We start from the raw sequence: 27031 nt of genomic DNA, 5'->3' as shown, positions 1-27031 counted from the left end.
CGCCATGGCGCTATTTAGCTCGATGGAGCCGAAGCAGAGTTTCCATGGGATGACATCCTTGACAAAGGACTCCTCTTTTTTTTGACAGTGAATCCCCTAAGGACGACAACCAAGGCATGAATCGCCAATAAAAATGTCTTCAGCAGGTCTTTTTTGTGCTGCTCTCGCCACTTCTTCTGTCCTCAAATTAATGGTTTGCTTAAATGTACCTCACTCGTGTTCAGCGGGAAGAAAAAGCTTCCTGGATACTTTTTCTTGGCTAATATCTCTTCGTAATATATTTGGGTCCGTACTATGCGCGAGGTTTCACGGCACTCCAACATATAAGATGCACAAAGTTGGGACATCAAATTTTGCGTAAACTAGCGATATATATGTATGCCGTGCGTTGCAGGAAATAGGTTCGAACTTCCTTGAAAATAGGGAAAATGAGATAAGCAAACGGCAGTCATACATTTCAAAACATGTCTCAATGTTGTAATTGGCCAAGCAATTATGGAAAATAAACTGAGTAAATTTTAAATGAAGCGACTGAGATCGCAGCTTCATATAAGAACTCTGGTTTGGTATTGGCCCGCCTCTGAGGCCCAAGCAGTCACGTCACTCATGGGTGTTTGCTATGGGCATGACAGTTTCGCTCTTCAGCTGATCAGTGCCGCTTTTCTGCGTGAAATCAGTCGCGCTTCATTAGGCTGTCACAATTAGCGGCATCCACCTTTTTTATTTCTCAAAACGGTTATCAGCTCTTGGGTAACGCGCATCAAGTCTTCCATTGTGAGCAATGCCATGGCTATTTCGGTGTAAAGATGTGTACTCTAATTTTCGTCATTACTTATCTAATTAAATGCATTGAGTCATTTTCAAATGTAATACTCTGTGTCCCAAAGCAATGTAGAGGAGATGCTTTAGTTATCTCATCATCCTTAGTTTAAAAAAAAATGTTGAATGCATTTCGTGAAACATTCAGTATTAAGAACTCAAGATCTAACCGTTCTTCTGTAGAGGAATTGAATGCACAACCTGGTACACAGCCATAGAGACGGGATACACAGAGCGAATAGCTGCCAGCGCTTCTTGCACCGCCAGTGAAATCTTGGGACATCGAGTTATTGTACTGCGGAATACGATGAAAGCAGGGCCCTATGTAACGCATTATGACTGAATTTTATCCAAAAGCGATCGCCCAGCGCTGTCCAGTGGTGCAAAAAAGCGGCGGCCGCCATGTGATTCACTTGTTACGTTTGAATTGCTGAACACTACATACGCGACTTGTCCCGGAAAACGAAGCGCAATCCCACTTGGTAAAATTTTGCTCTATCACTTGACGTCTTTAGGTCTGGAGGAATTGTTTGGTCATTCTGACCCACCAGCATCGCCTGTCGACAGAAGTTGTCGCTGCGATTCATCAACACTTCGCGGCAATTTGCGAGAAGCGTAGCGTCGTCTTCAGTCGAGACACCAAGCTGTGCTAAACTCGGGATAAGTGGAAAAGGAGCTTTAATTCGAGGATCATTTGCGAAGACGGGGATTAGTCATGTATTACTTGTAATCCAATCATTAAGAAAAGTAGGCACGCATGTTGCATTTAAGGTGAGATCGACTGTTAAATGAGACATTTTGTACAGCACTGTCGAACTCTGGCAAGTGCACAATTTGTTGCCGTTTGCAGCAGATGACTTTTGGTTTGTGGTGTTTGCACCTTCCTACAGAGCCCTAAATTGCATTGATGTAGCTTCGACCAGCACTTGCCGCTAGGGTAACAACAATGTGAGAGACGCGTATTTATTTATTTATTGATTGATTGACCTTTATTTATTTCTTTTGTAACATAAAGGTTGCACATAAAGAATGTGTCTGTTCGCTTTAACGGTCGGCCGCACTGTGCTCTACTCACGCAAGCGAATACTCACGTCAAGAAAATGTACGGCATCACCGTCACTCCATCCTGCCCGAAGCCTCAGGTAGAATCCCATTAGATTGAGAACGTCGTTGTTCATCGCAACGATGAGATTTGAATCGGGACAGTACCCGGACAAGTGGATCTCTCCTTGGTGGGCATTCAGAACCCCAGAGTGGGTTCCGTAGGACTCGGTTAGGAAAGTGTCCACGGCTGCTAGACCAGCTGAAATTATGGAAACAGAAAATTCATAGGCGTCTTGTCGATATACCGCGCCTTCTGGTTTTTCTCACGAAAGCTACTGAATTGACAAGTCAACGTATATAATATATACTGCAACGGGTATAGCGAATATTTACAACAATACAATCATATACGAGTTTACACCAGCAACAAGTAGTACTGACGGACACGAGCCCCTCGAGCGCCGCTGGCAACTTCGTTGCTGTCGTCATCGTATGAAACGACGATGACGGGTAAGTTGTTTAAAACTGATGGTAGCGCTAAAAAGGACGGACACACGATGAAAAGACGACACGACGATGAGGAAACGCTACTGACGTCAGTGGCGTTTCCTCGTCGCCGTGCCGTCTTTTCATCGTGTGTCCGTCCTTTTTAGCGCTACCATCAGTTTTAAAGAATGCATCACCAACTAGACCAGCACGAAGGTTTATTGATGGGTAAGTTGGTTTAGCAGCCACAGACCGAATAATAATGACACATTGTTACTACGAATTCGTTTAGTACTAAACATTCAACTGTACGTTAAACCGAAGTTCTTGTTCTTGGGTAGGCGGAGCATACGCAGAGCGTGCCCACGTAGCACTCAATCCTCCTATCGCCGACGACCGTGCCACCGATTGAGCGACGAAGACGTAATCCGAAGCGACATAACTTAAGTTACGTGCGACCCAGTGACGCAGGCCAACCACCGACGACAAAAACCGGACGTTTGGCCATTACAGACCCTACATCGCCAATATGATCCCATTTGGAGGAAACTTTAAGCATCCGACCACGCAAAGCGCGTCGGCCTCCACCACCACCACCACCACCACCACCACCACCACCACCACCACCACCACCACCACCACCACCACCATCATCATCATCATCATCATCATCATCATCATCATCATCATCATCATCATCCACTTTTGCCCACTGCAAGACAAAGGCCGTTTCCTTGCGACCTCCTATTAACACCGTCCTGCGCCAACCGATTCCAACTGGAGCCTGCGAATTTCTTAATTTCAGTCGGCCTCCGTGGTATTTTCCGAAAAGCACATTTGGTCATTTTGGTGTCAACTTTTCCACGACGATCATGTACGTTCTGCATGCAGGAAATGTGCTATTTGGTGGATGTCTGGACTCCGGATCCCACCTCCTATTCAGCGGCCTGCAAATCACCAAATGGACACGAATCTTCCCTGTGCATGTGCCCCAACTGGTCAGCTCCTCTTCATCCATTTTGCAGCCTACGCGTGCCATTCCTTTCAGGTAAAATGTCACGTTGGGGCGCTATAACGTAAAGCTATTCCAAACTTTTCTATTCCAATTCTGCAATCAGGCCATCGCGATTGGTTAAAACTTTTTTGGACCACCCCCACTTCACCTGTCTGTCATGCGACGTCACGAAATCCGCGATAGCGCCCCATCTGATATAACGTGTACACACTGATTAAGCATAATTTGACCGAACAAAACAAAAATAGGTACATCTGATTCGACACCTTTTTGCCATTATCCTTCGGCTATTGGTGAAATGTTTTCAGGCTGCACGCACTTCACCTACCTCTCGCGCGACATCACAAAACCGCAAAAACTTACCACGTCAAATTGGCGCGTACGCGTTAAAGATGCATTAATATGCCGAACGAAACTGAATTTTCTTTTGAATAGGCGAAGGCTGCCCCGTTCCGAAAGGAACAAAAGATGGCTGCCGCCGATCGCTCCGGCACTAGCTACTCGCCCCTGCCGGAGAGCATGGGTTTATTTGCTTGTAATAAAGCTTCTTGCGTGGCCGTGTAACGTTTTCGAGAACTTCCGACACGTTCCCGACCTCGCTCTGCCAACTCTGCTGGGGATCCGTTTTAGCGTCATTCTTAAGCTTCCGTTGCATGCCGCCGCGATTGTCGACTAGCAACCGCAAGAAGTAAGAGAAAGCGGTAAATCGCATATGTCGGCACCACCCTCTTCATCAAGTTATCGATATTCAGTGCAGTGGCTCGGCCCCATCGAGTCCCTCTCCACTTGAGCATGCTCCTCGTCTCTTGTGAGCCAATTAGATAAGACAAGCAACTCAGTGCATACAATGTTGTTCGTTTTTCAAGCAAACAAAAGCAACCTCCTATGAACGAGGGGAGCATTTGATTGGCTTGTTCAGACAACCCTGCGGGTGACCGCCCGATGATTGCGTCGGCGGTTACGCAAATTTGAGGTCAGGAGATTGGAATAGAATATATTGGAATATATTTACGTTATACGGCCCTTGGTTTAGAGCAGCGTTGAGGCCTACCTGTTGTGGTCGCTGATGCGCTTGTACATGGCTATCCAATCTTTAACATCCAACCCATCCTTGACAGAAAAAGCTTCCGGGTCCCGTCGTGGGTGCAAAAACAACAACAACAACAAAAAAAATCTAAGATAATCAGAGGAGCCTGTGACTGCTGCGCAGTAGCCGCTTCAGTGGTCATCGCGGAGCAATGAAGACGGCGACCGCTTCAAAGTTCCGCGCTTGGTTGAGAAAACGGGCACGCAGGGAAGGCTTACCCCGCACCTCCGCGAAAAGAGGATGTTACGTGGATAGCCGCACGGTCACAAATTATAATCATTTACGAGGTTACATAAGGCACAGGAAGCCGCGACGGATGCAAGGCTTTCGCGTGCCTCTGGCAACTTCGTATAGCTGTCGTCATCGTCCAATGGACAGTAGCAGCCCCTCCTCTGTCGCGTGACAGTATACGTCACACGCGCATTTGTGTAGGCCGCGCAGGAAAGGCTAACTGTATGCACCTGCTGTCTGGGCTTGATCAGGCCGTGGCTGAAGGGAGATGTCATTGCGGTTAATGCTGATGCGCACATTTCTGCTGAGTCATGCCAGTGGCGATAGGCTGCTGAGCAAACACGGGTCCGATACTGGTCGCGGCGACCGCGTCCCCATGGGGTCGGAGAGCAAAAATGCTTGTGTGCAGTACACTGGGTGCACAGTGTGAAGAACACCAGGCGTGAAATTTTACGGCGCAGTGCCGCACTACGGCGCGCTTCGTAAGAACACCGTTGTTCTGGCACGCGAGGCCCAGAATTAATTTTAAACTGAAGCGATCATATCTGAAATCCAACTATGACCTATACTTACGGCCATATGCTCTTTGTAGGGTCGCTAATGCCAAAAGACAGATGCAATTTTTTTAAACTTTCCCGTGGCTATCTTCTTGGGCACTTATGTTCTTTCAGGTTCGAATGGAGTCAGAACAGAAAATGTTCTTGGAGGATCGAAAGTATTTATGAATGACGCAATGTCGGGGAGTCATTTTGGCTGCCCAGGACGTGAGCGTTAAATTGTGTAATGCGGAAATTTTCTCTATTCAACGTCAGGCACTTCAGAGAAGTGGTCGCGACGTACTGGTAGTTCCGATCGCGGAACGCAAGTATTGTTTATATTTTTTTGTCGTTGATATTCACAAAATATGCTGTGGAAAAGCCTTCCATTTCTTTAGGAAAGAAAAAATTATCTCTTATAATGGGCTCTGTAACTTTCCTGCTTCTAACTAAGGAACACAGGAAAATTAGGCCAGAACAGCCACGCATGGATCTGGCAAGCGCAAAAGTGCCGCCAAGATTAAACTATTTCGCACTTGCGCGCCGCTACCGCACCAGCCAAACAAAAGCTCAAACTAAATGTACTTACAGACTACACAGCATGATTGTACAATGTGGTGAAACAATAAAGCATCGCGGAATCTGCCTCTCTTGCATTCAGTACGAGTAAGGTTGAGTTCAGTACGAGTTGTGCAAATACTAAGCAGACATGAAGAGATCCGATGTGAGAAAAAGCGCCATCCCGAGCCTTGCGGAATTTAGTGGCGCCATCTTGTTAAAGCCGCCCGCAAAAGCACACACACATGTATACACCAAGCTTTAGAAAAGCCCGTCAGATCTTTGTTGAAGGTGTACAGAATTAACATTAGGAAGTTTAGATGCGTTCTATACAAACGTGCTAGGTGCAGTCTCTCATTTTTGCATCAACTATTTCTATAATATGTATCGCAATATAGGACAAACTCAACCGTTTTAAAATAATTGCGGCAGCCACAACATCATGGCTACGCGTTTGCGTTTTCCATCTGTGTAAAGCACTGTTCATTCAGATTTGGCTATATTAACTTGACCTAAAATTCAAGAAGTCAGGTCTGCAAAAACTTACTGTGGCCGGCCAGAGTCATCTCGCCTTGGCTGTCGAACTCCAACACTTCCTTCATGAAATACACGTCGCAAAGTTTAAGCCCGAAGAGCTTACTTACGATATCCGGATTTGGCACTGCGAGGAATTCGACGAGGCATATAATTGGGTTGTTGACCGAACCTGGAACCAAAAGACGATAATTTTTTGTTATTATCTAAATAACCACGATCTCCAGTCATCAAGGCGGCTCGACTGAAAAACACAACCGAGAAGTTGAAGGTAACAAGGAAAATTTCAAATTTTTTTCCACATGTTCCAATTAAAACTGCATTTGCTTTGATATACAAATACACAACGTCCGCCATTTTGTATATTCACGACGATTACAAGCTGTTACTTTCGAGTAGGGGCAATGAAAATTTTAGTTGCATGTACTTAGCCCCATACTTTAAAACCCTACTTTCATATGATTAGACTGTTAGAAACCTTGCCAACATATAACGTTTTTGAGAAGTTGCTAAGGAATTTTTCACGAAGGCAATAACTCATCCACGTATAATTTGCTGCAGAAGAGCGCTGGACATAAAATTTATCCTATCTTCAGTAAAGTTGATTTCGGTAGTACCTATAGCTCGCACTCTAAAAAGCAGCTGCTAATTTAAAGAAAGTCTACAGAAATTTGAGGCGAATGCTCTAGCTCTATTACAGAAACCTGTTGAAAAAGAACAGAAATTTTCTGTCCCTCTTGATGTCCAGCCGATAAATCGAGTCTAAACGGAAATATAACCGATCTAAATTATTGTAACTGCATAAAAAACTATAAAATAACATTACGGAGTTTTTTTTTCTTTAATACACTGCGTCTTTTACATACATCATGCACGACGCGCTGTGTGCGGCACTGTTTCGATGCCCCGCGCTATATTCAACATGACTGCCCTTCGAGTCGACGCCTGTCTGCACTGGTCCGTTTCTTATTTCGCTCATATTTTATGAGGTGAGTAGTTTTCCTTTTAAGTACGTTAGAAAAAGTACATGACTTAATCTTTTGCCCAATACTTTCAACGTGTTCATGACATAGCCCAATACTTTGTGTGTTCATGACATAGAACAAGACTGCAGTGCGGGCAAAAAAAAATTCATGCTGACAGTGACAAAATTTAGCAACTATTTGTTCCGACATTTCCGCGTACGTTGCGCTTTGCGAGGCGGCGTGTGATGTGGATCGTAAATTTATCTTTAATTTTTTTGTTATCACACTCGTAAGGGTTAGCCAGTGTGCTTGACAAATATCTTCTTGTCTATTGTTCGCCTTTTCGGATTGTATTTGTTCTTGCTGTGTCTGCGGAAAAAAAAGTGTGCGTGCGTTCTCACAAAGCTGAATCAGTGACGTTAGCTCTTAGCAACGATCAAGTGTTTTGTTCCTTGAAGTGACTAGAAAGTGCGCCTGGTTTCGTTTGTGTATTATTTTACTTTACTTTATTTGATTGGATGCTGGCATATGAACCCAACGTATTTTTTGGAACATTGTAATGAGTATTGATTTTGTTGCTTACAGTTTGCTGCGCTTCGAGTGTTTTAGTGCGTTCACTGTCGTACGCCGCCCGGCCGGAACACTTGACTGCGTGGCTTAGTGTACTATCTCCGCATTTCAAAATCATAGGGCGCAAGGTGCGAATTACCGAGCGGCGAAGATATGCGGCCATCACACTCGTGGCAACGAAGAATTGCTCGCATGTCGTCTGGTAGCCTCACTTCCTGGCTCTGACCAAGAATAAATAAATGTATTAATGACGGACCCCGAAAATGAGAAGGGTCGAAAGATTGCATAAGTCGGACTGCAGCAGAACTTTTAGTAAAAGAAAGTAAAAAGGCAGCATGTTTCATTCTCTCACGTACTATAGAGTTAGCGTAATGTGTACACCGCTTTGCATTATTAGGACAGTATTCTATGTTGTGCCACTTCGCTTGATGTTGTTAGGAAATAGTTGAAGTATGATTTGTTTGCGACCTATGGTGCTCCAGAAGGTTCGTGTAAGTGTTGTATATGGTAAATGCCGTAAATATCTGGCACTGGAAAAATAAATGCAGATCTATTTCCGTTCCTGCTATTAAACGCTACAGCAGACGAGACAAACGCAGGCCTGTCCTGTCTTCTTCCTTGTGATCGTCTACAAAGCGCAACCAATCTTTCCAAATACAATGAACCAACCTGCCCAACAACGCATTCTGCTAAACGCAGGCGACCCACGAGAGCTCGGATTACAAGGCGCTCACGATCGATGTAGTTTTCCCCAGGCCTTGGCCTTGTGCCCCTGCGCGCCAAATTGAGTGCTGATAGTAGATGCGATCCAGAAAACGCGCTGGTGGCACAGGCGTCCGTAGACTAAGAGATTTTGTGGTAGACTACGGACTCCTAGAAGCAAAGGGGAAACACGCTATCACGTTGCCGCACTCTGCGGATCGAGTATGCACCCAGCGTGGCCACGCGCCGCAGAAACTCCATGACACGAGAAGCCTGTCATGCCGGCCTGCCTTGTCGATTGCTAGAAGTTTTGAGCGCACCTTGTCTGCGTTGCGGGAAAGCATATTTTTCTTTCAGCCTCACATTTCCGTTGCAGGAAAGCCAGCTTCGCGTTTATGCAGCGGGCATACAGTGTTTTTTTCCGCCATTTTTTTTTTTTGGAGTGAGGGAGTTTGGTCAATAAAGGAAGCGCATGGAGAATATAGCACGATTCGACCTATTGAGGTTGATTGCCCTAAATAAGTGGGGTTTACTTGAGCGACAGACCGCAATGTGCAGGTTGCTGCTTTAAACCATTCGCTGAATAACTTCCTGTTTATTCTCTTTGGGGCATAAGTCCCAAATCCGAAATTGAGGCCAAGAAGTAATCATGTCATTGAGCCACAGCAGAAATTCGAACACCAGCGCCACTTTCTAGACATCCGTATCCAAAATCTGCTAAAAACTGTATTGACGGTAATGTTAAACTCATCATGCACCATTGCATACAAGCATTCGAGAAGCTTTAAGGGGGAACGTCCGTGAATTTCATTGTGGACTTGAAGGCCGGATATTTAAAGTCTCGGAACGTACAAGATAGGTCACCTGGCACACTGTAGAGGTAGTGAGATTGCTGGGAGAGGGCTTCGTGCTGCTGTCTACACAAATACGGTGATCATGATGATGTTAATTATCATCGATAATCATCATGGTCTCAAAAGTGGTGCTAGAACTATGATTTTCACTAAACAAGCATCACTTATTCATTATTCGGCTTCACTTCCGCAATTTCGACAAATGCGCTATACTCAAGGGTAATTCAGTTGCAGTTGCAGTTTATCATTCTTTAAATAAACTGAAACTGAATTAGAATAGTCATAAAAAGAAAACCACAAGGGCACCTGTATAATCGTTCCTAAAATAACGTTCTAGCTAGCTGCACGCTTTAAAAATGTTTCAATCATAGTAGCCCAGATGGTTCGTTAGTGTTGTCATGAATAGGTGACATGTATAAAAACAAAACCAACAAAATGACCGAGACAGTGGGAGGGTAGCAGTTGCACTTGCAGGTGAAGCGCTGAAGCCCTACATGCGATCTTTTGCTTTCGTTGGCCCCGTTGGTCGTTCACTCCTTTAATATGAAACAATACTAATTCTGAATGTGCCCTTTTTGTACGTTTCACTGTATTTGAAAAAGAAAATACAGACGCCTCAATTAACCTGAGATTCACACATTCTCAGCTGAGTGCACATTGACAACAATAAAGTAAAGCTTGTCAGTGCAATGTTCTTTATAGGCTTCTACATTTTTGGAACAAACAGTGACTACAACATGTAGTGTACGCGTTGTGTGTGTGTGTGTGTGTGTTTGTTGTGTGTATGCGGGCTGTGTATGCGTTGTTTGTGCGCGTGTTATTATAATAAAAGTGTTTTGTAAGTGGGGCCCCACACAAGGTATTAAGATATGCATACACTAGATAACTTTGTTGGCTATTCGTCACAAAAAAACCGCTTGTGCTAGAGTCCTTCACTGAGTTCTGCACGATCATGCTGCTGCCATATGGCTACTAAATAAATACTTTTGTTTTTCAAGTCAGTCGCAGCATGACACCCTGAGAGAGGAATTAAGTTACAGCTCTAAAGCAAGAATCATGGGCTTGCACCAAAAGTCTGCATAATCAAGTGTCGTCGCGATTGAATTTTAACTAAACACCCTCCAAGAACGTAATTCTGGAGTCCCTTTCAGTAATTTTTCAGCTCCACTATGGTTGGATATTTAAGCTGGTTCTCGTGTGCTGTGGTAAGAAGTTCGCTGTTTCGGTTTTGTTTTATTGTGGCTTATTTAGCCATCACTGTTTCTTGGTTCAAAATAAAACCTTTAGCTATTGTCGTGCGAGATGACCTGTAGCCTGGCTATTTTTTGTAGCGTCATTTACCACAGCGTTAGAGCTGCCACCTGTTCTGTTTCACGCGTGACTCCATGAAATATGTGGTTCCTCGGTATATATATATATATATATATATATATATATATATATATATATATATATATATATATATATAGAGAAAGAGAGAGAGAGAGAGAGAGCGGCATTTAGTTAAGCAATTATAGTTAAGCCATTTTCAGGTGAGAACAGTTTTGCTACTTCACTATTCAGCGACGACACTCAAACCACTACCTCACTTGCCACAGCAGTTTCCCTTTCCAACAAAAAGCATTGGATTGTATTTACATTTTTAAAATATGCACATCTCTTCAATGTGCACTTCACAATATCTGCACCCTATGACATAATAAACACTGCAACTCAGCTTGATACTGTTGTGTGTCGCCAATTTGTGCATCAATACATGCGGTCACTCAATTAAAAAAAATTACTGGTACCATCGAATACGTTCTGTAACTTGGCAATCAGTGCCTATTATACACAAGGTTGTGCGTACTTGTTTGCTTCGCTTACCTTGCTTTGAAAGGGCATGTGCTTTTTTTGTCTTGCTTTACGTACGCCTGTGATTCACGGGGCGGAAGCTTATCTATAGCTCGGTAAATTTACTTTAGGTTATAACAACTTCGGGTTAGGTTATAACAACTGATGTTGCTTGTTGTCTGAACCTAGTGCGCATACGCAGTTTTATTATTATTGCTGTTTTTATATAATGGGGTCATGACACTTTCGATTTAAAGCAAAACATGAATTTCTTGTCTTGTATAATGGACGAAATCCTAAAATATTTTTCAGAGGCACTGAGAGAAAAAGTGATGATCATATGTAATAGTAGCGCAAGGAAACTGAGCAATGTAAAAAAAAAAAACAGATGGCGGCATACACGAGCGCTACGTGCGACCTTTGTCTTTTTGCCCTACGGTTGAATACTTCTAGCTTTTACCCCATGGCGCAATTTTGTTTTGGGACAAACTGCATATTTACAGTATATTTGTTATATTAAAATGCTTCTGTGAGGCACGACAGAAAATTGAAACAGGACAGAAGTTCAGAAGAAAATGAACACTAAAATGGATAAACATAGGCTTAACAAGGAATATCGGGCGGAGCCAATGTTTCGGCCAAGGAAATTCACGAGGAGAAATGCCCTTCTCAAAACATTGGCTTCAGCGACATTTCTTTTTCGCCCACTATTTAGCACGATAGAAAAGCGTCTGTACAAATCTATTTTCTGCACAGTGAAACAAAAAAAGTGAAACAGGAGAAGAAACACGCCAAATTTATGTACGACCGAAGAGAAAAAAAAACTTCATAGAGAAACAAAACTTTTTTTGTGTGTCTGAAAATGGATAATTCTTTTACACATACATTGTATGCAAAATAAGAAAAATATATTAGAACAGAAAAAATTTAAACATAATATGTAGCCTTTTCTGTAATACAAGACAGATAACTGTCCTTAAACACAATATTTCTTCTCATGTATAACAGAAAAAAGAAAGCTTCAATAATACAAAAAAGAAAAAGAAAGGAAACAGAGCTTTACAGAAATTTCCTAACAAGGCAGCTGCCAGAAACTTTCTATTTTTTAAGGAACTATTCTTGACAGTGCAGCCAGTGTAGTGGTGAAATGGCGCACCGCTTGTGAAACACATCTAAAGCGCCCCGGAGCGCTTGTATGTGCAATTTATAGCAATTTCCGGAATTGATTCCGATAAACGTTGATTGTTTCCACATGTGCATTTATTGTTGAGGATATAAACACGGTGTCTCGCTTAGTTCACCGAGAACACAAGCGTAACCAACTGCCCGTCTCCTATAATGCATAGAAGTAAAAAAAAGAGAAGAGGGCCAAGTAAATATTTGCAAGGCACGCCATTAGAGCGGAAAGCTATTGCGACACATTAAACTTAAGATGGCCCACGTTGCCACAAAATACAATCTTGCAAAGGATGTTCCAAAAGATATGCATTTATACTTGTCAACGTCTGTGCTCGCGCTTTAGTCAAAGAACGTTTTAAAAGACGTTTCGCCACCTATCCGGGCGACTTCGTCCGTGTACAAAAGGTATAATAGGGGGAATGCATCCTACACGTCTACGAAACAGCTGTAAGCATCCGGCAGGGGGATACGCTAGAATGACAATCCGGCCGATCAAGGTGGACAGACCTCGATTGTACAAATTCTCTCGGCCCCAATCGCTGCGTCCGTGCCAACGTTTTCACATTATCGAAACCAAATACGTGTCTTTTGTCAAGCAGTGATGAACTAGTTTTCACTCCGCACGTGTGTCATGGCTCGTTGACTTCCTTCGTGTATTCGTTGGGCCGTGTACCACGACACCGCCCACTCTCTCCACGGTAGCTGGATTCGCTGTCTGGGAAGTTCACTTTACGGACGACACCGCTTTGTTCGTCCGGAGGCGTGCGGTGCTTTCGCTTCGGAAACAGTTTTGACAGTGTGTACGTGAGCTTAGTGATACAGTCGTAACGCCCGACGGCCCAAAGCCCTGCGCATTGGGCGGAATGCACCACGACCATATGGTATTATGATTTGTTATATGTAATCACTTCCGAACATTGGACTCTCTCGTACTCCCCGAATATTAGTTTATAAGGAACTAAATGTTACACCCGTAGATACTTTAATTATGTAGCCGTCCTTTCTTGAAAGAGGCCGAAAAATTTATTAACCGAAAGATTTAGTGAAGCTACAATAAAATGAGCTACAGAAAACTGCAAAAAACGATAGAGGTAGGATACTCAAAGTGCAATATATTTGCTTTTTCTTTTTTTTCACAGTATTTCTGTTTTTAGTGTGCATGGCATGTAGAAGCAAGTGCGCTATCAAATACGAGAACCGATTTGCAATGCGGTCGGGTCGCAATCATGTACAGGTTTCACTTTGCCCTGAATTATTTATTGTGGGATGCGAAAAGCGTATTAGTTATACACTAAAGGGATGCTAAAAATGAAACACTAACATTTCGTTTTTATAAAACATTCTTAAGAAACAGTATTCTCGTTATTTCACCACACGATGTTGGTTAGTATAAACGAAAATGAAGGTTAGAGTGGTTTTCTTGAATTTCACGCTAAAACGCTCGCACCAATATGTCAGTGAGACGTCACAGATTTCTAAATATTCTTTTTGGTATTTGGGGGACATTTTGTCGAAAAGCTTTCGAAGTCTCTGGCCCTGGTAGAATGCAAAATATCTCATCCTTGCCGATAAGAAATGAGGAAGACCTAAGCAGACACACTCAAGATGACTTTCCCAGTTGCCGAGCCACGCCATCATGTGTACTACAGCTCTTAATTGTCCCACTACGGTGGTATAATTCTAGCTTTCTAAACATTCTCGCCTGAAAAAAGAAGCTAATTGACACTACGAACACGAACTTCCGGACTACTACTCATGTGCCGGCTTGTGTAGTTCGCCAGAAATCGCACTATTAAACTGTATGTCAACTGAATTCTATAGCATACATTTAGGAACTCACGCTTTATGCAAATACCAATTTACACACGAAATCCTACCAATTACGGCACCATATACCACTCTCTGATAACAGATTGCACTATTACTCACTCCAAATACACACGTTTATGAAAAAAAGTTTACTTACTGACTTGCCAATTTTTCGGGGCCTTTGTTGCTGAAAGGCGAGGAAAATGAAAAGATACCCTGAAACGGTGGAACTGAGGCGCGTGATCAGTACTTCAAGCAGTCCCACTTTTATTTTATCAAGGATTTTTTTAATAAGAGAAAGAATTTACAAAGTAAATCTAAGACTTTATAGAAGTATTCTGCTTGCTACAGAAACGTCGCTTTGCTGACAGCGTTTACCGACTTCAATGGGAAAGTGTTCTTACCAGGCCCACGTTTTTTTGAAGGAATGTAGAAACTACTCTTGTAGTGAAACAGCACGAGATACCGGCACCGAGACATATACAAGACGAACGCTGCGGTTCCACTTCCATTTCCACTTCCATATTGAAGACCTGTTCATGTCGGGTTCTGTAATGTCTATAGCCTTAGATCATTATTACATTTCTTTGCACGCTCCCAGCCGCATTTCACTATCTGTTCACCTGGCCTCGAAGCTGTACTGCCCGTACTGCTAAAGCAGGGCTGTAATGCAAGCAGTACGATATACTGACTTGAAAACAAGACTTCACGACTACTGTCACAACAGTAATGTTTCTTTTCTTGCATCATGCAGCCACTACCCTTCTCGTTTCCTTTTAAATACTTCATGTTAATACGCAAAACACTGCACGCAAACTATCGAATATTAAAAGGTTCTACTTGTTTTCCCCGTGGAAAGGAGAACTAATCAAGCCATTTCGAGCTTTCCTCTGTTTGTCTCTCCCCCATCCCTGTTCATATGAAAATAAAGTGATTATTAATACATTGCTGATCACCGCCGCTACTGGCTATCGAACTCTTGCCTCAGCGACAATGTGCAGATCCGAACAAGACGTGACAACCACTGGGCCCTACGAGATACGAAACTGCGACGTTTGCATCTATGTGCGGAGTTTTACAAGATGTGCATACTCCGAGATGGGTGGTGGCTGTGCAAGAACATCGTAAGTCGTAGCAAGAGGCAATGTATCTGTAGCAGACAAAGGCAACGTCATGCACAGCCCCCTTGTACTTCCTTTCTTGACGAAAGCAACTAGGAAGATTCACCTACTAAGCCTCGTGAATTACAACCTGAAGGCGGTGTTTCCTTACTGTGACCACACAAGACGCAGGTCGATGACCACAATAGTATCCTCAGGATGCGAGTGCACTGAATTATCTGATCATAGAAATAATTAATTACCCTCTTTCATGGAGCAGTCCTTTCTTTGCTTTAGATATGGTGAGCTCGGAAAATACAGACGGTGAGGTCACGAGGCTTATTTCTTGGCGTATTCCCAATGGACATAATATAAAATTGGAGGACACATGGCGCACTTAGGCATGTACCATTCCATAATTGTTTTCACGGGTAGTAAGGTGCCTACGGAGCAAGCGCAACAATCGTCCCAAAGTCGCATATATGTGATAAACTTGTATGATTTGCAATGTGTGTCAGTGTAACGCGATGCGGAAGCGCTGTCGCATTCTGAGAGATAATTATCAATATTTCATTCTTCAAGTTTTACAAAGGGCATACGCAATAGATGTCAAAAAGTACAAGGCAAGATATGCAGATGTCGGCAGATAGCCTATACTCTTCGGAGGATGATATTTGTGGATGCGATACATTAGATACTTTCTCGAGAATTATCGCTGACGGCGCGGGGCGCAAAAAAAAAGTGCGATTCTCGCTTAACGATGGGAATGAAAAGCGAGATACTGCGATCGTCTGAATATTGTGAGAGAGAAAGAGAAAGAGAGAAGTTTATTTACAGGAAAGCGCTGTGGCTGACCAGAGCTACAGCTTTCTCTGGCCTTCTGCTTTACACTGGGTAAAGGAGACGACGATGAAAAGGAATGAAGAGCTATGGAGAAAGTAGAAGAAAGTTCGTATAACATGCCTACTCTGACTATGTTGCCGAGCCTTTAGCTCTAAAGCCATGCATCTAGCCCGGTGACTTGTACAAAAGCTATACAGTTCTCGTACGACAACAGCTGCACTGTTTCCATCGGGCCAAAAACCAAAAACAAGTTAATCAGATCGTGGCCTATTCTCGATGTGTGCGATGGAAAAGACCGGTTTCCGTCCTTCCCGCGCGTATTTGCGACAAATGATTAGTCACACTGCCGAAACTTGTCGCAAAGGTGCAAAGTCTGAAACAGGCACTGTTTATGGTTCCTGGCGTTCGTAGACGTTTCGAAACTTACTCTAGTCCCCGTTCTTTCTATAATATGCCATATTTGTGCCTGCTTTTGGAGTGAAAGTCGTGTATAGTGAAAATGCTTGCAGTTTATCCTCAGTGTGCATAGCTACATGAGCTTTCCGCTCCCATGGTCTGTTTATTTCCGCTTGCAACTTCCATTTGCAACAGTAAATGCGAAACTGCTATCTTATGGGGCATCGGATACATTTCGTCGCTCTAATGATGAACTCTTGAATACAGTGATACATGCATTGTGAAACTCCTCGATACGCCCCCGCCTATTTAACGGCAAACGTGCAGTTGGAACAATTTCAATCGCCACATGGCACCGAAGTCAGGCCTGCTGTATTTAATCTTCGCGCGCATTACTACTGCAGGTGACTCATGGGACTAGATCCCAAGCGCTTTTGAGCAGCTACAATAAATAGGTTATATTGCCACACTCTACGACGAGATCAAACAAATTTTGCTTGGGCATGTAACATGGTGAGATGCATGCGCCTAAGCACGGGCACACTTACTTGCTTTTGTGATACCTGCGGAAATAAGTGAAACAAAGGCAAAGCAACATCAGCAACCGTTGAAGCGGCAAACAATGTACAAAAACGGGCGCTGCGCAGCGGATGTGTTGCGGACAGCGCGAGCAACGGAACAAGGAAGATGTACTGAACACACTGGCTGTGGTAGCCATCGCATCCGTTTCGTTATTTGGCTCGGACCCCTTGCCGACTCCGAGCGAACAAGCACAACTCAGTGTTCTCGTGTGTATTGCGTTGTTTCTCTTGGAAGGACAACTGGCCTGCGTAATTAAGACCATCGGACTACGGCCAAACATCTGAGCGCTGGAGTAGGTTTGTAAATAGGCTGTAGCGATATTTCGAGCAGTTTATGGAACACGTAATGAGCGCAGATCTGACGCAGGAATCACACAAAGAAATTTGCACAGTCATCACCTGGTTACTCGTTTCTGCTGTATCAATTTAGTGCCGAGTTTCGCCATCGAGAGGCGACTACAATAGACAGGAACCAGTATTTTCATCTGCTGGCAGAAGGTACAAATTAACGACACAGAGACAGTATGAATCAAAGAATGCGCAGTGCGGGTAACCTGAAGCACAGATGACTGTCGGGTGAATGGATGGATGGATGTTATGAGCATCCCCTTTGGAACGGGGCGGTGGGTTGCGCCCCCCAAGCTCTTGATATTATAGTGCCTAATTTTCTACCTAGGTTGAAAAAGAAAAAAAAACCCATGATGAATTCTCATAACCAAATTTTCTGACCCTCTATTGTGAACTTTGTTTTGTACGTCTCCGTTTCTTTTTGTCGTTTCCATACTTTTCTTACACCAATCTTTCGATCGCCTCTTACTAATCTATATTGCGGAAATGTTTACTTTCCCCCTGCTCTCACTGAACACAAGGACTTCAAGGAGGCCAGTGGTGCCAAGTGGACCGCTGGGAAGATATCTGCGCCATGAATCCGCTCTCGCCTCCAGGTAATACATTCATTTAGACAACTACATTTATTCAAAGCTCAAGCGTAACTTTAATGCTTCAATAATTTATTTCGTTTCTATTACGCTTATCGCGAATTCTTGTGACAGCAGTACATGCGTCTAAGTTTGGGGTGAGCTTAATCATCGACAATAGAATGATAATTGTCTTACGCAGCTCCTCATGAAAAAAAGAAACGGCCCAAACTAACCTAGGAAAGCAGAATATACCAAGTGTTTCATTCGTTACACGATGATGTCTGTATACGGTGAGCCAGATAGCGGTCTGTGACGAACTTGTTGCAAAGACGGAAAATCGTTTCCCCGAAACGTTATTTCATTTGCTCGTTCATCAGACTTCTAGCCGCCTACTAATTACCATATACAAATGCACATTTGATTTCGTCCATTAGTAGATGGTACTCTCGTTCCTTAGTTTGTGTTGTTTCTTCATGTTTATTTTATTTCCGTGAAACATTCAGCGGAAGACGATTATGAAGGCTCATTAACAGGTCCTGTTTTTTGCCTTGCGGAAAGTTTAACGCGAAGGGAACTGCCCTGCCTACGCAAACATTGTATTGAGTCCACGGAGCTTTTCACTCAAAGATTGATCAGCCTGGCCTGTACGTACTCCTCTACATAGGACAGGGGTATCTTGTAAACCATTCCTGCCTAACACTTTGTACGTAAAAGCTGCGCTATGATTACTTAATAATGTCGTTGCCTCTTTCATCGTGCCTGCGATTGTAGAACTGTCGTTAGTGAGAGCTTGCTGCCTTAGTAGCTCTTTGCTTCAGACTTCACCTTCAGACTTTGCTCTAGACTTTGCTTCAGATGTGATTTTAGTGTAATGTGTAGTTCGCAAGGAATAAATTTCAAGATGTTAATATTTAAATGAGTGTTGGCTTGATAATGTTACGTAGGAAGACGCAGACGAAAAGCTATGTACAAGTATATTTACAAGAAAATACACTGCGCTTGGCCAAGAGGCAACAGCCCGCGCTAGCTTCTAATCGTCGTCGTCGTCTTCTTACTGCTCGGCTCTTCGTCATTGGAAATACTACCCCGTAGCACTACCCCCGGCGGCAAAAGCGCCGTCCCGGAGCGACTAAAGGCCGGAGTCTGAAGCAGTGTAGTAGGTGTTGAGCCTACTGACGTGCACGACATCACTAGATGCCAGAGTAGATGACGAGGTTGAGCTCACAGGAGCAATTTCATACGTCACAGGCGTCACCTGGCGCAGCGGAATAATTCTATACTGCGCGGAATAAAGCAGCGGAATAATTCTATACTGGCCTGTACAGTACCCAGACGAGTCAGGATACTTCAATTGGAAACAGTAATGAACAGGATACAGGAACTCCTCCTATAACTAGCGATGTGGTCAGAAGGGCCTTGCAAGACATAAGATGAGGAAGAGTGGCAATAGAAGATGGAATAACAGTCGTTTGAATCAAAGATGGAGGAAACCTAACGCTTAAAAAACTGACGGCTCTTTTTAGCAAGTTTCTATCGGCTGCAAAGTCCCAGAAAACTGGAAGAATGCAAACATTATACTAATCAACAAAAAGGGAGATGTTCAAGATTAGAAAAATTATAGGCGCATTAGCTTACCCCCAGTATTATATAAAATATTAACCAAAATAATCTCCAATACAATAAGGGCAACACTGAATTTTAGTCAACCAAGGCAACAGGCTGGCTTCAGGAAAGGATACTGTACAATGGATCACATCCATGTCATCAATTAGATTATCGAGAAATATGCAGAGTACAATAAGCCTCTCTATATGGCGTTCATAGATTACGAAAATGCATTTCACTCAGTAGAGATACCAGCAGTCATAGCGGCATTACGTAATCAAGGAGTACAGAACGCTTACGTAAATACTTTGGAAAACATCTGCAGAGGTTCTACAGCTACCTTAATTCTACACATGAAAAGCAAGAAAATACCTATAAAAACGGGTCACATATGGAGACACAATCTCTGCAATGCTATTCACTGTGTGCTTAGAAGAAGTATTCAAGCTATTAAATTGGGAAGGCTCAGAAGTAGGGATTCACGGCGAATATGTCAGCAACCTTCGGTTTGCCGATAACATTGTTCTATTGAGCAACAATGCATATGAGTTACAACAAATGATTGAGGACCTTAACCGAGATAGTGTAATAGTGTGGCTGAAGATTAATACGCAGAAGACAAAGATAATGATAAATAGCCGGGCAAAGGAACAAGAGTTCACGATCGCCAGTCGGCCTCTAGAGTCTGTGAAGGAGTACGCTTACCTAGCTCAACTAATCACAGGGAACCCTGATCATGAGAAGGAAATTCATAGAAAGAATAAAAATGGGTTGGATCGCATACGGCAGACATTGCCAGCTCCTGACTAGAAGTTTACCATTGTCATTGAAGAGAAAGGTGTACAATCTGTGCATTTTACCAGTGCTGACATATGGGGCAAAAACTTGGAGACGGACAAAGAAGCTTGAGAACAAGTTAAGGATCGCAAAAAGCGATGGAGTGAAGATTGCTAGGCATAACGTTCATAGACAGAAACATAGCTGTTTGGATCAGAGAGCAGACGGGTAAAGACGATATTCTAATTGACATCGAGGAAAAATGGAGCTGAGCAGATCATGAAATGCGCCATATAGATAACCATGGGACCATTAGGGTTACAGAATGGGTACCAGAGAAAAAAAAACGCGATCTAGGACGACAATAGAGCAGGTGGAGCGACGAAATTAGGGAATTCGCGGGCGCTAGTTGGAATCGGTCGGCGGAGGACACGAGTAATTGGAGATCGCAGGGAGAGGCCTTCGTCCTGCAGTGGACATACAACAGGCTGATGATAGTGATGATGACACTTTTAGCTACACAGTCGACAAGTGACACGATATCCACGCCGATCACGAGGTGGCATTAGCGCGTGTGTGTACTTGCCTTCCCGGAATGTCACGGTGGTGTCAGTCTGTGCCGGTGGTTCAGGTGGGGTCGCTGGTTTCACTGTGCACAAAGAAAAAAAATTGTAAGCAAGGGCACTCGCCGACACGCGCTTTACTGTGAGTAAAAAGAAAGTTGCTACAAAACTACTACTGTGCAAATGCATGCTGTTGCGAGCGCCACGTAATCCTACAATGTCGTCGAGCTACAAAGAGCCGTAAGAAATACGAAGTATTCACTACACTAGCAGTACACTTTTTGCCTCACTGCAGAAAAAGAAAAGAGATAGTGGTAAAAGGAATCATGTAATGTAAGGCCTTATTTCTTGCTTCCTAAGTACATTTTAATGTGCCACGCTATTCTTTAACGAACGCTAAATTTGAAATATAACGTAGTAGCTCTAAACGCCGCAATACAATCTGAGCCCTCAGGTCAGCCCGCATATTGACACGCTACATACAGCGTTTTTTTACTTCAAACACTTTTTCTTTTGTTAAAAAATAGCCCACAATAGTTATTCGAATGACGTCACCACAGAGTGGTGATGTGTTCAGGCGGACATCATTTGCCAAAAAAAAAAACAGAGAGATCGGATCACTAAATAAAATAACTACAACAGTTAACTTCCTAGTTGACAACTTTACGGACTTGTTTATTAGAAAAGTTGAGAGAAATTGTCATAATTGTCCAGTGCTGTGTTTCAACATTTCGAAGCGGCCATGGAAGGCGAAAATATTGGCCTCAAGTTATTTGTTGAATTTACCCCATTGCGCACGCAACACTGCGAAGCTCAGCTCGCAGTGCAACCCTTCTTTGACGTACAAAGCGGCGTAGAATGTAACTGGACTAAGGGTGCAATAAGGAGTTGCATCGCCTTTCTGCTGGTGAACTTACTATGCATCCAATCGGGAGTTTCGTACAGTGCCGAAGACGAAGACGACGAGTGATAGGCTCGCTTCCGAACGCCCGTCTGTAATTTTAAGTCTTTTTTAGCAAGTGTAGAGCTCATTTTTACTCTTTGTGCACCTCTTTCACCGAACGCTGGTCTGGGGGTCACCGTCCTGCGAGAGAAGCACAGCAAGCGGCCCCCGAAGCGCACCGGACCGAAGCAGCGAGGCGAGCCTCCGCCGTCGGCCGCCCTTCGTGATGCTCTGATGGCATCCGTCGCAAGCAATCAGCAATCAGGTCAGCACGTTGCTTCTGTAGACCACGGAGAAGATGAGCAAGCAAGGAAAAGGCTACGTGAAGATGACATCGACACAAGAGAATCTCCAGGAGACAACGAAGAGATGGATCAGACAGCCTTCACTGTTGTCTCTTACAAAAAGAAAAGAGCCGCAGGTGTTCCTGTTATATTCAAGCCAACTCAGCCTGACAGCAGCTTATGGAAAGTAAACCCGAATCTTCTGGCTTCTGTGGTCGTGACAACAGCCCAAGAAAAGATACTCAGCCACCGTCTCAACAAGGATGGAAGCCTCATGGTGACAGTGTCTACACTTCCCGCAGCCAATCGTCTCCTCACAGTGACAGATCTATCGGGCATTCCTGTAGAAGCTCGAGTTCCATACTCCTACTCTGCCACGTACGGGAGGATACAGGACGTTCCTGTTGAGTACTCAGATGACAACCTCAAGGAGTATTTGAGCGAACAAGGCGTCATATCTGCTAAAAGGCAAGTTTTCTACGTCCCTAACGAAGATGGCGTAGTAACGGAAACCCGAAGACGCTCGGTCATCCTGGAATTCGCTAAGGACGCCCCTTTACCAAACCGAGTGTCGCTTGGATTCTGCAGTTATCCCGTGACGGAATACATGGGGTCTGCTACTCCATGTTTCAGATGTCAAAGACACGGACATATAGCGAAATATTGTAAAGGCCCCATCCGCTGCAAGATATGCGCTGGTCCACATACGCATAAGGAGTGCACGTCACGTTCCCAGCCTCGGTGTGCAAACTGTGGAGCTGAGCATGCTGCGTCATACGGAGGGTGTCCTAAAAAGAAATCAGCCACTCTAGCACGGACTATGGAGCAAATCCAAGGAAAAGTACGGAAACGACGAGAACCACCACCGAATCCGGATGTGATGTATACATCTACAAACCAAAAGCAACACGACACGGTGCAGCGCAGCGACACGGCTTTGAAAAAGTCCTACGCCTCAGTCGTGAAAGAAAACCAGCAAAGGCCTTCAACTGCAACGAATCCATCAATGCCCTCAAGTGATATAACCTCAACCCCACGACAGCAACAAGTGTCCTCAAGGTCCCAGCAGAAGAACAGGAAGAACCAAGAAAGGTTGTTAGATGGTAGCACTGCAAATGAGATATCAAGTGTGCTGATTCCCATGATGTTCGCCGCACTCAAGGCTATTCTCCGTGCCAGCCCATCGTTTAAGAGCATCCCTGAAGTAGAGGCCATCCTGGCTTTGGAACCGCTAGTGTCGTCTTCTTTCACGGCGCAAAGCCGTGATTCTTCGCAGTAGCAACGATGGCTTCGCCAACAATCGTCTCACAAGCGGTGTCCACCAACAAACACTTCCGCACATGTACTATATTCTAGTGGAACGCTCGCGGATTGCGCTCGAAGTTAGCAGACTTTAAGCATCTTACGCGAGTGTACCGATTCCCTTTTTTAGTCATTTCCGAGTCTCGCGTCGACGAGCACTTTAGGATAAAGGGGTATTATTTTCATCATTCAAGGCGACAAAATGGAATTAGCCGACTGCTCGTTGGATTTCGCAACGACATACCTGCCTCTGCGATTGACGTAACACCACATGACAAGAACGAATATATTTGCGCAACCACAGTGATTGCATCCAAAGTGTTTACCCTGATCGGCGTCTACTTGGAACCAGGATCACATTTCGACGTGACCAGATTGGAAAACTTGTTGACAAACACTGAGTCGCCACATATTATTTGTGGCGATTTCAACGCACATAACGAGATCTGGGGCAGTTCACATACATGTGGTCGGGGTGCCAAGCTGGCGAAGCTTTTTGCAAAATACAATATAGAGCCCTTGAACGATGGCAGCATAACGTACCTGAAAAATCCGACGACTGTTAGCTGCATTGACATCACATTCGTATCAAGTCAAGTGGCCCTGATGTTCGGATGGTGTACAGATTTCGAGACTCGAGGTAGTGATCACTACCCGATCCTAATCTCTGCCCTTCATTTTCGGACGTCGCCCAGAAAAGTGAAACTGAAGTCGGTAGACTGGGAAGCTTACACAGCAGCCGTAGACAAAGGAATCACAGCCTCGACTACAAATACAGAAATAATACCGACAATAGCTCATTGCCTCAAACAAAGTACCCGCTCTGCCACTAAGCATTGTAATGTACCAACAAACGACGAGGAATTTGAAAGGTTATGTGCCATTCGAAGGCGTGCCGAAAGGAAGGCTCTACGTACTAAGAATATCGAAGACCTCAGAACTTGTCGACGGGCACAAAGGCATATACGACGTTACCTCACCAAACTGGACCGAAAAAGGTGGAGGGACTTTTGTGGGACACTGGACATACGACAACCGCTGAGCAAAATCTGGCGAGTCGTCAGAGGCATTCGCAAAGAGCCGCAACAGCTTTATCCTTTTATCGCCCTCTCATTACATGAGCGCGCATCCCTGAAAGAGGTGGCAGAGCAGTACTGCAGGCTCCTTTCCAACGGGGCACAACCTTTGCGGCAAATTGCAAGTCGTCAGCCTAGTCCACCTCGACCTACCCTTCCTGACTTAGAATTACCATTCACCATCGAAGAGCTCACGGCAGCAATCAGCGACGTAAACAAGCGATCATTACCTGGCCATGACGGCGTGAGTTATGAAGCGCTCGCAAAACTATGCCACACATCTCGCCTACGCCTTCTGGAGTACTACAACGCCTCATGGATAACTGGGGAGGTTCCTACGGAATGGAAGCTTGCGAAAGTCATTCCTATATTGAAACCATCAAAGCAGCCAACGAATTACGCCTCCTTCAGACCCATATCTCTGCTTAGCTGCGTAGGGAAGCTATTCGAAAAAATGATCTACAAACGACTAAATTGGTTCCTGGAAACTGCAAAAGTTTACCCGGAGGAAATGAATGGCTTCCGGCAAAATAGATCCGCAATTGATAATGTCATTGCCTTGGTTTCATCACTTGAAGAGGAATTGGTCTCTGGAAACATACCTACTGCATTATTTTTACACATTCAGGCAGCATATGATTCGGTCTATCATACAGCGATACTTGACGCTTTGGAAACTCTTGGTCTTGGAGGACGGCTCTACGCATGGATTGCAGACTATCTTCAAGGACGCCAACTTTTCATGTGTACCCCGGATGGCCCCACAGCGCTTTATGCCGTCGAGAAGGGAGTGCCACAAGGAGCTGTGTTAAGCCCGGTATTATTTAATTTGGTCCTCATCCATCTGAAAACAAACCTGCCCCCTGGCGTCAAAATCACACTGTATGCGGACGACATCTGCATTTGGAGTGCGGCGCGTTCCCGCAGTACCACCCAACAACGCCTCCAGAGAGCGCTAGCAAATATATCGGCCTACCTAAATCCAAGGGGTCTGAAATTGTCCCCCGACAAAAGCGTTGCCATGGCTTTCACGCGGAGGCGTATGGAAAAATACCCACTAGTGTTGGGTGGTCGCGCCCTTCCATACGTCAAGATGCAAAGGTTTCTTGGAGTGACGATCGATAGGAACCTCACATGGTCGCCCCAAGTGAAAAAATTGAGTGAGAAGATTTCCTCGGCGTCGCACGTATTCCGATTTTTAGCCGGATCACAGTGGGGCAGCAACTGTCGATCAATGGTGCTCCTCCATAAGGCCTACGTCGACGGAACACTACGATATTACCTCCCGATCCTGCACAAAGTGTCTCCCACAAGCAAGAGAAAACTCGAGGCAGCACGAAACAACTGCCTTCGCGTATGTCTTGGCCTTCCGAAGGGGTCGTCCCGCTCAGGGACTGTAGCAGAAGCCGGATGCCTGCCTCTGGAAGTGCTCTGTTCGCAGGAGACACTTCGGATACACCTCCGCCACGTCATTCATACGAAGACTCACTTTTAAAGGATATTTCCAGAACCTGTGCTACATCTAGCTTTGGGCAGGCCGTCGGAAGCATATCTATTTCGATTCCTGCTTAGGCGTCACAAATTATGCCGCGAAACATTTCACCATGGACACTGTCCCCACTGGAAATCGTGCCATACATACCTGGAATCAGTGCGAAAAAGAAAATGCCTCAAGCAGCGACTTATCAGATAGCTTTAGAATATATGCACAAAGAATACGCAGCCGCAACGCACATTTTCACAGATGGCTCTACAACCCCACATCGTTCATCATGCGGACTTTTTGTTCCCTCTACAGGGCAACGATTCTCGTTTCGTCTTGAGCGAGCGACATCATCTACTTCAGCGGAGCTATATGGCATTAAGGAGGCCCTTGTGTATGTACTTCGACAGCAGCCGCCAAAGACATGGGTGATTTTCACAGACTCAAAAGCAGCCCTACAAAGTATGTGGAACAGGCACAAGCGTTGCAATAATCAACCAGCAGCATTTGACATTGCATATCTTCACCACAGGGCTAAGATTGCTGGGCATTGCATAAAGTTTCAGTGGATACCTGGCCATGCCGGCATTTCGGGAAATGAAAGAGCGGACGAAGCTGCCAGAAATGGACTCCAATACCGCAAATTCAGAAGAACATATTTTACAAAAGCCGACGCTTCAACCATGGCAAAAAAATATGCCTATCAAGAAAAAGACCGCATCTTGAATCTGCCGCTTCACCAAGACAACTTCCTACGTTACATTGACCCAGAAATGAGACCGAAAATTCCACGACCACTTCCTCGACACTTAGAGACATTGTACCATCGTCTTCGACTGAACGTGGCATACACGAACAATTATCTGTACCGCATAGGACTTACCACTAGCCCATACTGTGATAACTGTCGCAACTTAGAGACAATTGAGCACGTAT

The 27031-nt window shown here is 44.4% G+C and overlaps 1 protein-coding gene across 2 annotated transcripts in view; it reads right to left on the bottom strand.

Annotated features, from left to right (window-relative positions):
• Nucleotides 1–27031, bottom strand: part of LOC139055983 (uncharacterized) — a 70220-nt gene that overhangs the window by 17003 nt on the left and 26186 nt on the right. The window contains exons 3-7 of one of the 2 annotated variants that reach the window (XM_070533710.1): nt 21031–21093; nt 17110–17124; nt 14380–14409; nt 6324–6482; nt 1911–2122 (exon numbers count right to left, since the gene is read on the bottom strand). In XM_070533710.1, coding sequence (XP_070389811.1) covers nt 1911–2122; nt 6324–6482; nt 14380–14409; nt 17110–17124; nt 21031–21093 — 479 coding nt within the window. The remainder of the gene's footprint in view (nt 1–1910; nt 2123–6323; nt 6483–14379; nt 14410–17109; nt 17125–21030; nt 21094–27031) is intronic. The other variant, XM_070533711.1, reaches the window with a different exon arrangement.

This window comes from Dermacentor albipictus, chromosome 2 (assembly GCF_038994185.2).
Source record: "Dermacentor albipictus isolate Rhodes 1998 colony chromosome 2, USDA_Dalb.pri_finalv2, whole genome shotgun sequence".
In the NCBI taxonomy this organism is placed as follows: domain Eukaryota; kingdom Metazoa; phylum Arthropoda; class Arachnida; order Ixodida; family Ixodidae; genus Dermacentor; species Dermacentor albipictus.
Note: the sequence above shows the minus strand (reverse complement) of the source record. Positions and strands in the feature narration are given on the sequence as shown.